At 49.9% G+C, this 15971-nt stretch overlaps 1 protein-coding gene and 1 non-coding gene across 3 annotated transcripts in view; both read left to right on the top strand.

Moving 5' to 3' along the window:
* The window catches only part of LOC144155076 (twisted gastrulation protein homolog 1-A-like), a 47797-nt gene that overhangs the window by 5437 nt on the left and 26389 nt on the right, over positions 1–15971 (top strand). Inside the window, exon 1 of one of the 2 annotated variants that reach the window (XM_077686319.1) lies at positions 15640–15945. The exons of the other annotated variant lie outside the window; for it this stretch is intronic. Coding sequence (XP_077542445.1) covers positions 15865–15945 — 81 coding nt within the window. The 5' untranslated portion in view covers positions 15640–15864. Of the gene's footprint in view, positions 1–15639; positions 15946–15971 lie in introns of those variants that run through there. 2 annotated transcript variants of the gene reach the window in all.
* Positions 2576–2648, top strand: Trnat-cgu (transfer RNA threonine (anticodon CGU)). Its single transcript has one exon. It is a non-coding gene; the product is annotated as a tRNA-Thr (tRNA).

Here is a 15971-nt window from a genome sequence, read left to right as displayed (position 1 = left end):
TTCTCCTTTGCTTTTTTTTTTTTAATTTTTATTTCTTACCCTTCGTTTCTCTTTCTTTTTTTTTTCAACGTTTCCGCAGCGAATCTTGTCGCGCGTGTCCCTTCTGATAAGTAAATCAGTTCCAGTCAGCAACTGGTGTGCCCTACCGGTCGAAACACAAGCGTGTACCTTTAGTGATACCGATAATTAAAAGCCGGCGTCCAAGTTTTACGTGCACGTTCTTTAATATTTTGAGAGGGTGACGTTCTACACTCCAAACCACCGTGAGCGTTAATCTAGTTATAATTGAAATAATCTATTTCATTATTTTCTTTTATGTCAGCGAATTTGAAACATTGAGGGGTAAAGAAATAAGTGTGTACATAATATCTGAAGAACGTGAATATTAGAAATTTCTCACAGAGAACAAATATTGTTCTTATTAGTTTTATAACTTAATATCTGGAGCAAAAGGTAACATTGGGCCAGTTGATTCATAATCATACTTAAACAGCGAAGGCGAGACGAGATCGTCCTGTGTTCCTCTGCTCTTCGTCTCGTCTTCTGCGCTGTTCAAGTGTACGGTTAATATCTGGAATTTCTCGAATATTTGATTACGGCCGAACGTTGGGGAGTTCGCGAATATTTCGTGCTTATCCGAGGCGCGTAAGTTCTGAAGACTTAAGAGTATCCTGAAAGGTACATTTTATACACCCAATTTATTGGGTTACGTTACCAGCCAGCAAGTATACAGTATCAGCCACTTCGCTTAATGTTTCTAGACCCGAACTTCGGCCATTTAGCGTACGTTTATCGCACGTCGTACATGCAGCGGGGAAACCACTATGAGGCCAGGGCTGCGGAGTGAATGTGTGGACGCGTAAAACCTTACAGTTCTAGAACTCTGCGCCTGACGTGGAAAGCACGCGCGAAACGTGTGTCAAACGTTTGTTGGAGGCTTCAAACGCGTCGGCACTTGTAAAAAAAGTCTTATGCTCTCCTAAGTCAAACCAAGAACACATACAAATACTGGCTTACGGTGATAACACCAATAAAATATCGATAAATGCGGGAGGATAAAGTGATTATGTAAATGCGGGAAGGCGCATTGTGATAAAAACACAGCCCTATCTGACGTTGCTTCGCGGGCGTTTTTCAAGCCGCGAGAGTTGCTTTTGCCAAGCCACTTTGTCGACATTGAACCTGCCGTCCTTGGGGGTCGTTGGGTCTCGTCAGCGGAGAATGACTAACCGCCGCTCAGGCAGTCTATAGCGTACAGAAGGATGAAAAAACGCGGCGTGCTGCCAACACGAAAAGGAAACGTGTGTTACAATGTCACCGTAAGCGAAACCTTCTATTCGAGGACTGGGCAGCACTGAGGCCGCGCTACGTGCTCGCTTCCTTCCGGTTTACCACAGAGCGCCTGGCTTCCGGCAAAAAATAACAAAAAAAAAAAATATGTCCATCCGTGCAATTTGTGAAATCGGCTGCATAATTTGTGATGCCGCTTGTGTACCACAATTTTGTGCAACTTATACACTATTCGGGTTAGAAAGGGGGCGCTCCCGTAGCTTTTAATATATATATATATATATATAGCGAATCAGAAATGGGAAATGAGGGGCTCGGTGAATTAAGACAGAATAAGGGTTGGCAGTCAAGAAAACCTCGGAAAGCAAAGGGGGGAATGCGGTAGGTCATAGAAAGAGATGAAGAATTTTTTGAGTAAGAAAGAAAGTGGTGAAAAAATGCCCGCCGGGTTTGACTAAAAAAATTGTTCATCTCTTTCTATGACCTACCGCATTCCCCCCTTTGCTTTCCGAGGTTTTCTCGACTGCCAACCCTTATTCTGTCATATATATATATCTATATATATATGTGTGTGTGTGTGTAGAAATAGGAATTGGCAGTCAAGAATGCCAAGGAAAGCAAAGGGGAGGATGCGGTAGGTCATTGAAACAGACAAAGAATTTAAGAAAGAAAGAAAGTGGAGAAAAAATGCCCGCCGGGTGGGATCCGAACCCACGACCTCCAGAATACGCGTCTGGTGCGATGACCACACGCTACCGGCGAGGCTGTTTTTCCCCTACACTTTCTCGGGTATTTATGTTCAGGGATGTGTTCTCTGCGCTCAAGGGTGGTAGCCAGAGCCACTCGGACTACTCGGGGTGAAGGAGACTTTCTTTTTTACCCCCGGACCGTGACTCGAGCGTGTACGACATTTTTTCTCCACTTTCTTTCTTTCTTCCAAAAATTCTTTATCTGTTTCAATGACCTACCGCATCCTCGCCTTTGCTTTCCTTGGCATTCCTGACTGCAAATCCTTATTTCTGTATTATTTCAACCAGCCCCTAATTTCACATTCTGATTCGCTACATGCATAGCGAGGGTCTCTGTTCTGGCAGTCCATAGGTAGCTTTTAAGAGGGTTCAATGCTGGTCGACCACTCTCGACATGTCGTAGACGCTCGAGTCACGGCCCGGGGGTAAAAAAGAATGTCCTCTTCACCCCGAGTGGCGCTGGCTACCACCCTTGAGCGCAGACAACAAATCCCTGAACATAAATATCCGAGAAAGTGGACTGGGGAAAAACAGCCCCGCGGGTAGCGTAGTGGTCATCGCACCAGACGCGTATTCTGGAGATCGTGGGTTCGGATCCCACCCGGCGGGCATTTATTCTCCACTTTCTTTTTCCAAAAATTCTTTATCTGTTTCAATGACCTACCGCATTCACCTTTGCTTTCCTTGGCATTCTTGACTGCCAATCCTTATTTCTGATTATTTCAACGAGCCCCTCATTTCACATTCTGATATATATATATATATATAGACTGAAAAGATAAAAACTCACACAGAGCGCGAAAAAAATAAGGTTAGTAGAGACAGAGACAAACGAGAAAGACGTAGAAAATAAAAATAAGTTTACTGACGTTTCAGGGAGAGGACTCCCTTTCTTCAGAGTATATATATATATATATATACAGAAAGGAAGGCCGGCAGTCTCCAACGCCAAGGGAGACTGCCTACTACCCGGGGTTCCTACCCGCCCCCTCCCCGCTAAGTGTTTTCCAGGCAGCGCGGAAGCGAATGTTCCGGTCGGATAAAACTGATGTGTGCTGTCTGGGCGTGCCCGGACACGGATCTAAGAGGAGAGTTGAAACTATGATGAACGTTGTACGCTGATTTAAGCAACATTAACTTTACTTTGTTTTTTTTTTTCTCCTGACCCAGTCTCAAACCAGTGCCTATGACCTCCTTCTCAATAAAGCCATTTATTCATTCATTCCTCCCTCCCCAAACCCACAGCCCCCCGAAAAGAATTTCTGGCTTCGGCCCTGCCGCAGAGGTATATTCGCGTTGTCCCGCGAGTATGCCCCTCGCGAATACACCGTGATTATTATACCGCGAATAGACGTCGCTTTCGCGAGCACTAACACACGTTCTTTTTTTTTCAACGCTTTCCCAAGGATTTTTCCTTTCGTGCGAGTCCCGAAACTCGAATTTTGCCAACTCCCGAATGTCGCCAACATAGCAGCTAGAGTAGTTTCATTGTGACAGAGCATGCACACGGGCCACGGTAACGCTGTCCATCCGCCCTCACAGCGTGAATTGACCCCAATTTTTTAGATGCGACGCATCTCTTTAACTCGCCTTGTCCCGCGTCATTGTCGTGGCGTAGTCCGCATCCCTACCCCATTCTCCTCGCCGCGGCAGCTGCGCGCTCCGCCGCTCTCACCGCAGCGCCATCTGTGCGTCAGCGCGGTCAGCGCACAGCTTGCGCTCGGCTGCGCTCGCTCCCGTCGCCGTGCCAGCTGTGCGTTAGCGCGCAGCTTGCGCTCGGTTAAAAATTTACACCATCTTCCCGCGAGGGGAACCATGGGGTAGATGCGACGCATCGGGGTTGAACATGCTGCGTAAATAGGATACACAACAACAGCAATCCACACGCTGACATCGCTAACATAACGGAAACGCAACGGCAATCCCCGATGCGTCGCATCTATACCCCATGGTTCCCCTCGCGGGAAGATGGTGTAAATTTTTGTAGTTGTTTTGCGAATCATAATGCAAAACTGTGAATAATTCGGAGCTATAAGTTCCTGGAATGGACAAGTGGTTGCCGATACGCACCGAAAGGTTTATCATTGAATTTACTGCCGCACACTGCACCGAAAAGTGCCTCCCCTGTTACGATGCCCAGTAGTGTTTCTGCGGGAGTTATGCGAGGCATTCAGGCGTGAAGCTTTGAAATGTTAAAAATGGAGGATATTTCGCGCCTCACAGAATCCTGCAAGCTGATTCTTGTTTAATTCCCTCGTTGTTTGCCAGAAAACGCCGCCCGTGGCAGCATTGTTGCACAGATGCCCGGCTTCAGAGCCTCTCCCCGTGAATTTTGTCGTTGTCTTGGCATTATGGACCCGACCCGCTCATATTGTTCACTGGTCGTGAAGGTTCGTGAGGTCAGCGGCTTCTTTCGTCATTGGCACTTACGGGCGCGCCTGGTGGCACTTATTTGCCGAGGACGCACGCGTGCGCTGGTTGGCGGCGCGAGAGGCGTCTTCGCACTTCCGGCATTTGTTCGGTGCGAGCTCTCGAGCCGGTCCTGTCTGCGAAGCCGCCGTGTTTATTTCTTCATCCCGCTGAGGCCGCCGCGTGATCGCCGCCCTAGTAATCCTATATTGCCCGGCGATGCAGCGCTTCCCAGCGCCCCCCGCCTTGAAGGGAGGCCTTTCGCAGATTGGTTTCATTTTCCAACGTCTGCGCCGTTCGCGCAATCGGAGCCCGTCTGGGCTAAAGGCGAAGGCCGGCAGTTCCCGCCAAAAAACACTGGCAGAAAAAAGGCGCTCCACTGGGCGAGACCTTCGCCTCTAATTTAAGCCCGGCACCAGGCCTGGCTGCTACGCCCGACGAGGCCGCGTTTCCGCCCAAGCGGCACGTGAGGCGCCACAAGTGGCACGTCTCCGTCCGAACCAACGCGACGACACCTGTGCTCTGCACGCGTTGAACGACGCCGCTTATTTCCGCCATCTGGCAACGCTTCGCGGCTTGCACAACGCTCTGAACATCATCCGGAGCTTTCTCACAAGCCGCTATAGGAGAACGGAGTCGTTAATTCCTTCGACGGCGGGGTATCTTCCAAATGAAAAACATTTGCTGTTTCCAAGGGCCAGTGAAAATAATAAATTTTGACTTCACTGCGACTATTAACACGTAGATGTTATCTGCTCACTACGGCACTGCGCGATGCTGTGTGCGTCTCCCTTTTACGATAGGAGTCAGTGCGTCTGACCGTAAGAGTGGTCAGCCGCAGTGATCGGTCAGTGATTAGACTGATGATCAAAGTGATAATCAGAGCAGGGGCAGCCGCATTCGGGGTCGATCCCTGTGCGAGGATTTCGCTTTGAGCGCGGGATATTTGGCGGGATGTGGGATCGCTCACGTTCACGCTGGCTCCTCGGACGCAACGGGATACGTCCCGTTCGTAACATGGCGTGTCGTCATAGGCCAGTTCGTAACAGGGCAACATTGAGGGCAGATTGATCCCCCAATTTCGCCGCAAAGTACCTGAGGGTTTGTTCTTTCGTGTAGGCACCCGCCGCGGCGGCCGCTTTTCTGATGCAGGCGAAAAGCAAAAACGCCCGTGTGTACGAGGTTTGGGCGCACGTTAAAGATCCCCAGGTGGTCCAAATTAATCCGGAGCCCTCCACTACGGCTCGCCTCATCGCCTGCGTTGCGTCGACAAGTTATACCCTACAATCAATCAATCTTTAGTGTAGGAGCCAGTTAAAAAGGCGGTATGGCAATGTCGCATGCCAAACGGCAGAGCAATGCTGCAGGGTGACACGGTGCCGATATCTTCCTCGAACGGTGTGGTGAGGATTAATCCCCCTGCGCTCACTTCCTTGCGGTCCACTTGTATGTCCTTAATTGAGCCGCATACGAGGATTGGATAACGTGATGATGATGTTGGACAATAAATACAAATCAGAGCGGACAACACGATTCGAGCCTAAACTGCTTTGTCTTTTCCGGCTGATGGTTCCGTTACGCTGCGCTGGGACGCATGGTTGCTACGCAGCATGTTTTGTATTAAGAACTGCTACTGCAGCCTTTTAAATTGACGCCAACAGCTGTCATAAATGACAAAACAATGTTCCACGACTGCACTTGAAGAAATGTCAGCCTTTAAAACTTCTCTATGACGACCGGCCCAATACTTCGTTGATTCGTTAATTAAACTTGATGCGAGTGTAGGGATGTACGTCACGCGAAATCGAGGCTCAGATCGTGCTCCAAAGGACCTCTGTCTTAAACCACGCACACACTTTATCCTAAAACACGCTCAGAATTCCTTCCTTCATATGGGCAAGAGATTTCGCGCTCGATACGCGTGACTGTATCTGGGCACTTTGATTGGCATTAATTGTTTATCAGTCCCGATGGTCAGCCGAAAGGGGCAAGAAGAAAAAAAAACATTTTTTCCACTCAAATCGCGTGACCCTCGTTGTCCACTCTGATTGGAATGGTTGTGCGATAGTCTCACACCGTATCGTTATACAGCCTCATACCGTCAGCGCCCTTCCAGCAACTTTTCTTTGTGATAGCCCCATTTTTGCCATATGTCCCCTGACTGGCTTCCCCGTCTTGCTGGATACAACGTTTTTCGCTCTTCTTTCACTGGCCGACAACACAGAGGAACGAAGCACTAGGTTACTTTGCGCCGTACGGACAGTGTGACGAACCATTCTATAACGAATGAAGCTCTGTTACAAAATGGCCTACAACGAAACGCCACGCGACGAACGGGCCGTATGCAGTTGTAGTTGTTGGTTCTAAACCAGGCCGTTCCTGCAGTGGACGCGGCACCTTTCCTACGGTACTACCTTCGAAAGAGAACAAACCGCAGGCTGCGCCGTGGCAGCACGTCAGCTACGACCGCGCGCCTGCGAACACGACGAACGAACGCGGCGGCGTCCGTCCGATCTCGGCGGCGGCGCTCATCATGCGCGAGCAGTGCTTAGCGCGCGCTGGTACCGATCGCAAGGTCGCGTTTAACGAGGCAGCGATCTCCCCCACCAGAGCGCGCAGCGCAAGAAATGCGGGCAGCCGACTCTTGCTTTCAGCGGCGGTTACGAGGCGTCGCGTGCCCACGGCCAGCAAGTAAAAATAGGCGCCTGCCGTGCATGCCGTGCGGCCGGGATGGCGAAAGCACATAGCGGAGCCATGTTTGCTTTTCCGGCGGTGTCGTGCACGCGGCCTCGCCGGCTTTCGGCGCGTGCGCCACCATCAACGGAGGCCTTTGTTCTCTCGGGCCGAGTAGCAACAGGCGCATGTCCCGGCGAAACGAGCCGTTCAGCCGATTTCTCCCTCCTCAGAGGCAGTCTGCGCTCGGAGATATTTGCACCTGCGTTATGGGGCGCGCCATTGTTGAGGGCTGCGGATTAACTTACTACACTCGGAGTTCTATAATGCGCACGAAATATCTCACATGCGGACGTTTTTGTCATTCACGTCTGTCAAGTGTACGACCCCTGCGGTCTTCTTTTATCTAGGCTGCGCATTCCTGCGCAGCACGGGTGGTGCGGGCTTGAACATGTACGTACTTCAGTTTCAGCACGAGGTCGACAGTAGTGAAACGAAGCTTTGTACCTGTCGGGCAAGTTAAGTTGGTGCGTGATTCAGAAAATAGAAGAGCGCGAACTAGGACTAAAGATTAGGAATAAAAATGTGTTTCTCTGCGTCTTTGTTTTTCATATTGTTTTCTTTTAGCTGCTGTGCGAATACCTCATTGCCGCTACCACAAAAAGCTGTTGAATAGCGCAAAAATATTCTTCATAATATAAACGTCTGCGTGGAAGGAACGAACGCGGAAATGAGTGAAGCGTGCCCCTGCGTCACGTACTGTGATCCAACTTTGTGCAGTCGACGGAAAGCGGCTTGAGAGACGGGTGCACGAACGTAAACACTAGATACGCGCTGCCCTTGAGACGTCGCGGTCTTCGTGAAGCGGCAAGCTCGTGGATAAAGCGAGCGATAAACATGTAGCGCCGAGACAAGGGAACATTGTTTTCGCCAAGTCGCAGGACTGCCGCCGGATGTCGTGCTGTGCTGAACGATCGCTGCAACGGGACCGGCGGCTAAGCGCTTCTCGCAGTGTTTTGCACTGCTTCTTGCTCGCCGCGCCCAGTCACTCGTCGCGTCGCGGGAGGTTACGCCATGCGGCGGGAAAGTTCGATGTCACCTCGCTCGGCAAACAGCCGTTCCGCCCCGGCGGCATGTGACGAGCGAAGCGCGCTCCGGGCGGGCCCAAACAGGTGGCCGCCGCACGTGAGAAGAGACGCAGCCACGCGAGGCATCATCCGTCATGACGCTGATCCGCGGAGAGCGTCGACGAGTGCGAGCTCGCCGCGTGGCTAAAGGCTGTAAGCTGAGCTTGAACTGTGGGATCCACCCGAAGGAAGACGTTAATGAACGCTTCTTTCGCGACGACTGCCGCTGGCACCGGAGCGTTTGACGCACGGCCCCAGAGCGCATACTTTTGCGTCGATTTCGTGTTGGCCTATGGCGTCGGGCTACGCGGGACAGTGCGCCCGTCCCGTATTGTTGCCTCTCCCGTCTTTTACGCGCATTATTATTTTTTCTTTTGGCATGCATGGCACATATAATAGGCGACGAGCGATCCAGAGCAAAATGGTGAGCTCGTCAAGTGATATAGGCACCGCTCAGGGCGGGAACGTAACTGTCACAAAAGTAAAAGCGTTGTACTACGGGGATTGCGAGTGGTAGCGCGCTCGAGCGGGGGAGCGCTGCCTGGCTCTGATTTGTTACCTTTTTTTTTTAGCCGCCACTTTGGTGTCAGCGGATGCGCGTTGAGCTTGGCGTCGTCTATAGTATACGCTGTCGTTCAGCTAGACGAGCGCGGCGCTGAGCATCGACATCGGTCCAAGTACTATTGCGAGACGGTCAAGGTGTTGAGGCAAACCGCTGCAAAAATACCTATATACGTTAACCTCGTCCTCCGTGCATCCCGTGCTGTTGCTGCGCTCTCCACTGGCAATAAAGCGCAGCTGCGCAGCACGGTCGCTGATCCAGCCGGCCGCGTCAGGTTCCAAAGTACTGGCAGTGCTGGTAGAATTCTTGGAAATAAAGGACGGTAGCAGGCGACACGCTGCAGGAACGCTGCCGGTGGGCTTTGCCTAGCAACGCTCTCTTGCTCACGCCGCAGTCTTTCGCTCTGTGACCTCGATTGATGGGTTTCACACCGACAGACGCAATTTTAAGAGGTGGGGAACCCATCGCTCTGCGCTAAAAAAGCCTAAATGAATGAATGAATGAATGTATGAATGAATGAATTTCGAAGTGATTCGTTTCTTAAAAGCAGAAGGAAAAGAAATGGACTGGGGATATTATTTAGCTCTCAGGGGAGCTCACCTGCATTCAAACCAGTCTGGGGGTGGGAGAAGTACGACAGGATCATCATCATCATCATCACCAGCCTATCTACGCCCACTGCAGGGCAAAGGCCTCTCCCATTAATCTCCAATTATCCCGGTCCTGCGCTAACTGCGACCAATTTATCCCCGCAAACTTCTTGATCTCATCTGCCCATCTAACTTTCTGCCGCCCCCTGCAAGGCTTGCCTTCTCTAGGGATCCACTCTGTTACCCTTAATGACCAGCGGTTATCTTGCCTTCGCATTACATGCCCTGCCCACGTCCATTTCTTCTTCTTAATTTCTACTAATATGTCCTTAACACGCGTTTGTTCCCTGACCCACTCCGCTCTCTTCTTGTCCCTTAATGTTACACCTATCATCTTCCGTTCCATTGCTCGCTGAGTCGTCCTCAATTTATGATGAACCCTCTTAGTGATCCTCCAAGTTTCTGTCCCGTATGTGAGTACCGGTAAGATGCAGCAGTCATACACTTTCTGCTTCAGGGACAATGGTAGGCTGCCATTCATTATCTGGAAATGCCTGCCCAATGCACTCCACCCCATTCTTATCCTTCTAATAATCTCTTCCTCATGGTTGGGATCCGTGGTCACAACTTGGCCTAAGTAGATATATTCGCTCACAACTTCCACTGCCTCGCCACCTATCTCGAACCGCTGTGCTGTCCCGAGGTTATTGATCATTACTTTAGTCTTCTGTGCATCAATTCTCAGGCCCACGGTCCTACTCTGTAGGATAGGATAGAGAAAAGTAAAGACTACAAAGGTGAGGGAAGGAGAGCAGGGCGGAGTAGTTTAGCTGTTGTCGATCCGGTCCCGCACAACGCACTTCGAACACTGCTGGCTGGCGTCATGCTGCGTCGGGGTGACGAGAAGCCTCGACGGTAACGGGGAAGCGTAGAGGCGATCGCTCGCTGTGACGAGGAGCGAGCTTCTGCGGCGGCTCCGACCACTGCCGACAGACGGGTACTGGGGAGCGTGAGCTTGCGCACCAGCAGGGCGAAAGCCGGGGCACACCAAATTTATTTCACCAGGATGGCGCCGAAGAGGGGAAGGAAGGAAAGATAGTCCGCATCGGCACGTCCTTCCCACGAGGAGTCCCTCTTTGGCGAAGGCCCACATCGTGAGCGGCGTGGCTTCCACTTGGTTCTTCGGGTAGATCCATTCGTTGAGGCTGCGCGTAATCGCGAAGGTTTGTGTTTGTCTCGGATATCTCGAAAGCGTCGGCTCCACCGTTTTCACCTCCTGCTGCCATTTCCGCCGTCATCTTTCTGTGCTTCTGGGTTTAGCGCACTGCTTATGGCTCCAGCGCATCGCTTCCGCAATTTGGTTGCAACACTATGAATCATGCATGTAGGTGTTGTTTTTTTGCTTATTTTTATTTACAATACTGCTAGTTCTTGCGGGCTGTAGCAGAGGTGGAAGGTGAAAAATACAAAATGTTCATGCAAGAACAAATTCAGCCGTCGGTGACAGTCCTGTGAGGATCTGCATCCTGTGAACACCTCGATAGGAAGCGCGTTCCAATCAGCCGACGGCACAAAAAGCGGAAACTTAAATACATCCACTCGCGGTGGCTAAGCCTGAACAATAAATGAGTGATTGGTACGAGCTGACGCTCGTCCTCGAGGCCGCAGGTATATTCCAGGATTCGGATTGTAGTTTTTATGGTAAAGGTCGTAAATAAATATCAAACGAGCTATTTTTCTACATGTAGCTAATGCTTGAAGGTCAGTCGGTGCTTTGTTGTTATGCGACGCTGTATCCAAGTCAGAATTATAGTCGGATGCATGAATATGCCCGTTGGGAAACACACACGTACTTCTTATGTACGGAGGGAATTGTGGCAGGCATTCCGCATTCGCTTGATTTGTTAAAATAAAATTATGAAAGTGGCCGAAACGTGTCGGCCACGTGTCGGCCAAAACGTGCCCAATTCCTTAAGAACCGTTAAGTGTCGATTCCCGGAATCTACTTCCCCGTGTAGTTTGAATGACGTTACGGCAAACCACACGTGGCATTATAGAAATACTAAACGGAGCAGGACGTCAGCAATTTGTCATGGCCCGTGAACCCCTTTCGGAGGATGTGCGCCTCTGAAGGAGCCCGTTGCGTGTTCGCAAATATGTGGCGGCATCGCGTTACTACCGTTCTCAGATTAACTTTTCGTGCTGCCTGATATGGGAAGCCCTAGGGGAAGGAAAAAGCGAACGGAAGAGCAAATTCTTTGAAAGGTGTCTGTTCGCGCAATCCAATCCAGATGCGAACAAAAAAAAAAAAGGTGGGAGAGAAAAAATTCAAATAGGCCTTCGAAGAATGCGTCCATTGCGCAACATTTCCAAGAACGTTAAAATCGTGCTTGTCAAGGAATGCTTGGATCCACACGCCTTGTCCACAGAGTTCTTAGAACGTGAGTGGATACGGAGAAATTCGGGCGTGCATTTCTGAGTGGGCACGATGTTCACGTTACGTTACGTTATTAACGATGTCAGCGGCGCGCTTTTATGAGATGCTGTATGGGGTCGTTAAGTGCTCATTGTTTAAAGGAAATCATTGCAGCAAAAAAAAAATAAAAACGATCGGCTACTTGACTGACGTATAGGTTCGTCGTACAAAGTTTACCATGAGACACCGGTCTGGTTCATTTTCTGTCGCGTTTAAAATTGAACTTCTTGTCTTTTTTGATCCATTAACTCGTAGGACTGGCAAAAAGTAGGTTTTTTTTGCACAATTTTTCCCATTAACAACAAAAAAAAAACACGGAAAATATATCCTTATACACAAGGCGCAAATTTTGCTTCAAAATGTTTTTTTTTTCCCCACGACAGCCTTTCAGTAAGCATTCAGTGTTATTCGATACAAGATTACGATGTGCTGTTATAGGAAAATTAATCCAAACCATTTTGTCGCGCACCGTTGGACGAAAAGAAAAGGGAAACCGCGATTTCTAGTAGCCATTTTAAATCGCCAGTATCGTATTGACATTTTCGCTTGCAGCATTTTTTTTTTTTTTTTGCTGTTGGGAATTCTGTGAGTTGTGTACTCTGCTTTTCAACACGTTTATCGTAGCCTGACCTGCCGTCTGCAGTTGGACAACATCAATTAGCCAACCTACTTACACAAACCTAACAGCTTACCTAACATATATCTTGATACGACCTTACCTCGCCAGCATTGTCTTAACACAATCACCGTATATATGATTTGTTACCTAATGTATGTAGCCTAACATAACTTCGCAACGTTTTTTCGTAAGCAACAGTGCTTTGCGTGCCTCAACCAGTCGGTACATGTGAACCAAAAATGCTTCCACTTTCTCGCGCATAGGCAGGCTTATATAACCAATCGAATTTCGCTCTTTTACTTCTTTGGGTACATTTTATTCTTGTCTGTGGGTTTATGTATTCATACGTGCCCAGCGACGGCCCTAAGCGACCGGCATTGGCTCTTTGTCCTGTTCATTGCGCATGCGTTCCTGTTTAAGATTTAGCGACCAAGGAGCTTTCTAAAAGGTCAGCTTCTGGATTTGTTTAATCACCCCCGGGAAATCTGGTAATCTGTTATAGAAAGCGCCCTATAATATAAGTAATAAAACGTACACCTCGTATGTAAGCCATTTCTAAACCACACACACCCATGCACATACATACATACATACATACATACATACATACATACATACATACATACATACATACATACATACATACATACATACATACATACATACATACATACATACATACATACATACATACATACATACAGCAATAAATCTCGTTTATATTTTTTAGCTTTGCGGAGCCTGTAATACTTAACTTTGATTTGAGCACGCCCAAAATGCGGGAATCTCGCAGGAAAGAGATTTGTATATTTGTGTGGCTTATTCGATCTCCTTACTCATTGTAACCCATGTTCGTTGAATTTTTGGGCTCATTGGATCATTTGACTCGTAGGGCCTCTTGACCTCTTCATTCTTTCAATCTCTCGATTCAGCTGCCCCACAACTATTGATCGTTTGACTCGTGGATCCCTACCCGCCGCGGTGGCTCAGTGGCTAAGGCGTTGTGCTGCTGAGCACGAGGTCGCGGGTTCGATTCCAGGCCGCGGCGGCCGCTTTTCTGATGGAGGCGAAAAGCAAAAACGCCCCTGTGTACGAGATTTCGGCGCACGTTAAAGATCCTCAGGTGGTCGAAATTAATCCGGAGCCCTCCACTACGGCGCGCCTCATCGCCTGCGCTGCGTCGGCGCGTTAAACCCCACAATCGATCGAATCAATCGACTCGTGGATCCCTTGACCAAAATCCGGGACAGGTCAAGAGATCCGCAGGGAGCCGGGAGTACAAGCAGTCAAGAGGTCCTCAATGTTTAACTCGCTACCGAACTGGAAGCTGTAAGGGCTGCACTTCATTACATCAGCGGACACCACAATGGGTAATATTCCTCGACTCGCGCAGCGCCTTACAAGCGCTCCGAAAGCTTCACAACAACCGCAGTCAGCTTGTATGTGAAATCGCCGAAATTCACACAATGGCAGTGCGCGAAGGTCATGACATCATTTTTCAGTGGCTTGCCTGGTCACTCGGACATACAAGGCAATATTAGATCCGACGCAGCCGCCAGTGCAGGCCACTTTATGAACAACGCGACCCAGCTTCCTTTCTCCCGAGAGGACAGCAACGCCCTTATCCTCGCAAGTGGACTGCACAAATGTCGGAGTGGTAGGACCACTGCACGCTATTGACCCGCACTGTGACTTCCGCTTTCCACGCGGCCTCAACAAGCGGTGTGAAGGAGTTTTGCACCGACTGCGCCTGAATGTGGCGTTTACTCGGAGTTTTAAGTTTAAGATAGGTTGGGAAGATTCCCCCCTGTGCCGGTCTTGCGCTGTGCTTGAGACTGTTAATCACTTGCTGTGCGTCTGCCCTCGATTCGCTGCTGCGCGAAAAACTGCAGCGAACTCCCTCTCTCGTGTACGTCATGGAGGCAGTGTCGAACTTTTTAATTTTCTTGGGCCCTGGGCCAATAGTGCTGACAGTACCTTAGGTACAAAAGTTCTGCTCCAGTTCCTACGAGAGACTGAACTGGACAAATGTCTAGATCACAGACAGAGCAAGTGCGTTACGATATCTACTCTTTCGCACTGTGGCGTTCATCTATTTATTTTTCTTGGGTTGGTGTTGTTACTGATTTTTTCCCGTCGTTTACTCTTCATTTTGTTTCAGCGTTTCCATTAACGATTTTCTTTTCAATTGTATTTTTGTATGTCCGGACTCTGCTGGCAGCATTCTCTTGTTTTTCGTGTCCTTTTTTTAACGTTTCATGTTTGTCTTCTTCCTGCTGTAACCCTAATGTCTGATATTCACCACTCATCAACGTAGTCACCCCCCATCTGGTGTAGCAAGCCTTGTCCTTAGCAGGGCTGACCTCACCAGTTCACATTAAAGAGCATTCCCTCTCTCTCTCGCTGGATCTCTTGACTCCTCGGATGTGCTGACTTGGAATCCCAAGCTCGGTGCGGGTACCCCTCTTCTCTTTTCTTCCAGCCTCTCCCGTGTGTGTCTGTTTTGTTAGGTGCTAATACTGTGCTATTAATATTGTCATTATTCGACCAAAAAGAAATTGTTATTTCAAGTTTAAGGTATGCGGGGACACAGGAAACGAGCTGACACCAGTCCGTCGCGTTGAAAGCGCCACTTCGAACTTAAAAAAAAAAAGGCCGACTAAAGTTAAAGCACTAAAAAATAAAACGCGCGGCCGTGGCAAGGAAAACTGCCTACGGGAAAAGAAACGTGGTACATTCTAAACAAGGCGGAGGGCAAGAGAGGAAGCGAAAGACGTCATCGGTAATAGCCCGAGAGGCAAGTTTTGCAGACAGCATGGCTCGCGTCTCTCGATGAGCATGGAATGAGAATGAGGACGGCTTCCAGATAAGGGTGCGAAGAACCGAAGAAGAAAAATGCGGCGCGCCGGAGCTGACTTTCCTGCAGCCCCTCTATTTTCAGTGCGTGCCCGAGCGACTTGGCCACCTCGCGCGCTCAGCAGCGGTACTGTCCGCCATCCCGAGTGGCATATGATGGAGTAATTGAACACCGCCGAAGGCGATAAGGACGAGGGCGTCGCGCAAACGCAAATGAGCCGCGCGAATACGTGACCGGACCGATACGCGGCAGCGCGGACGGCCTGCAGATGAGGAGAGGCCCGAGGAAGAGCTCGGCCGCAGCAGCGCTCCTGGCCCGCCAGCGGCCCGCCAGCCAAGCACGCGCCGCGGCGACATGCCGGCTGCAGGCGCCGACGCGAAGCACGCCGAATCGGATGCTGACACGGCTTGCTTGCGCTGCTGTGAGCTGTTGACGCGCACCTACCGAGTCACCAGCGGCGCGGTGTGCAACAGCTCTTTTTTTTCTCTCTCTCCTTTTTTCGCGGGCGCCGAATGCTCCGGCCAATGCTCGCCAATGGGCCCTTGTCAACGCGGACGTCACCGGCTCAAGTGGCTGCAGGCGAGCGATTAGAGGTCAGTTGCATCGCATGCGCAGGCGG

The sequence above is a fragment of the Haemaphysalis longicornis genome, unplaced genomic scaffold (genome assembly GCF_048455015.1).
Source record: "Haemaphysalis longicornis isolate Haplotype H1 unplaced genomic scaffold, Haemaphysalis longicornis Haplotype H1 scaffold_1, whole genome shotgun sequence".
NCBI classification, from domain to species: domain Eukaryota; kingdom Metazoa; phylum Arthropoda; class Arachnida; order Ixodida; family Ixodidae; genus Haemaphysalis; species Haemaphysalis longicornis.
Note: the sequence above shows the minus strand (reverse complement) of the source record. Positions and strands in the feature narration are given on the sequence as shown.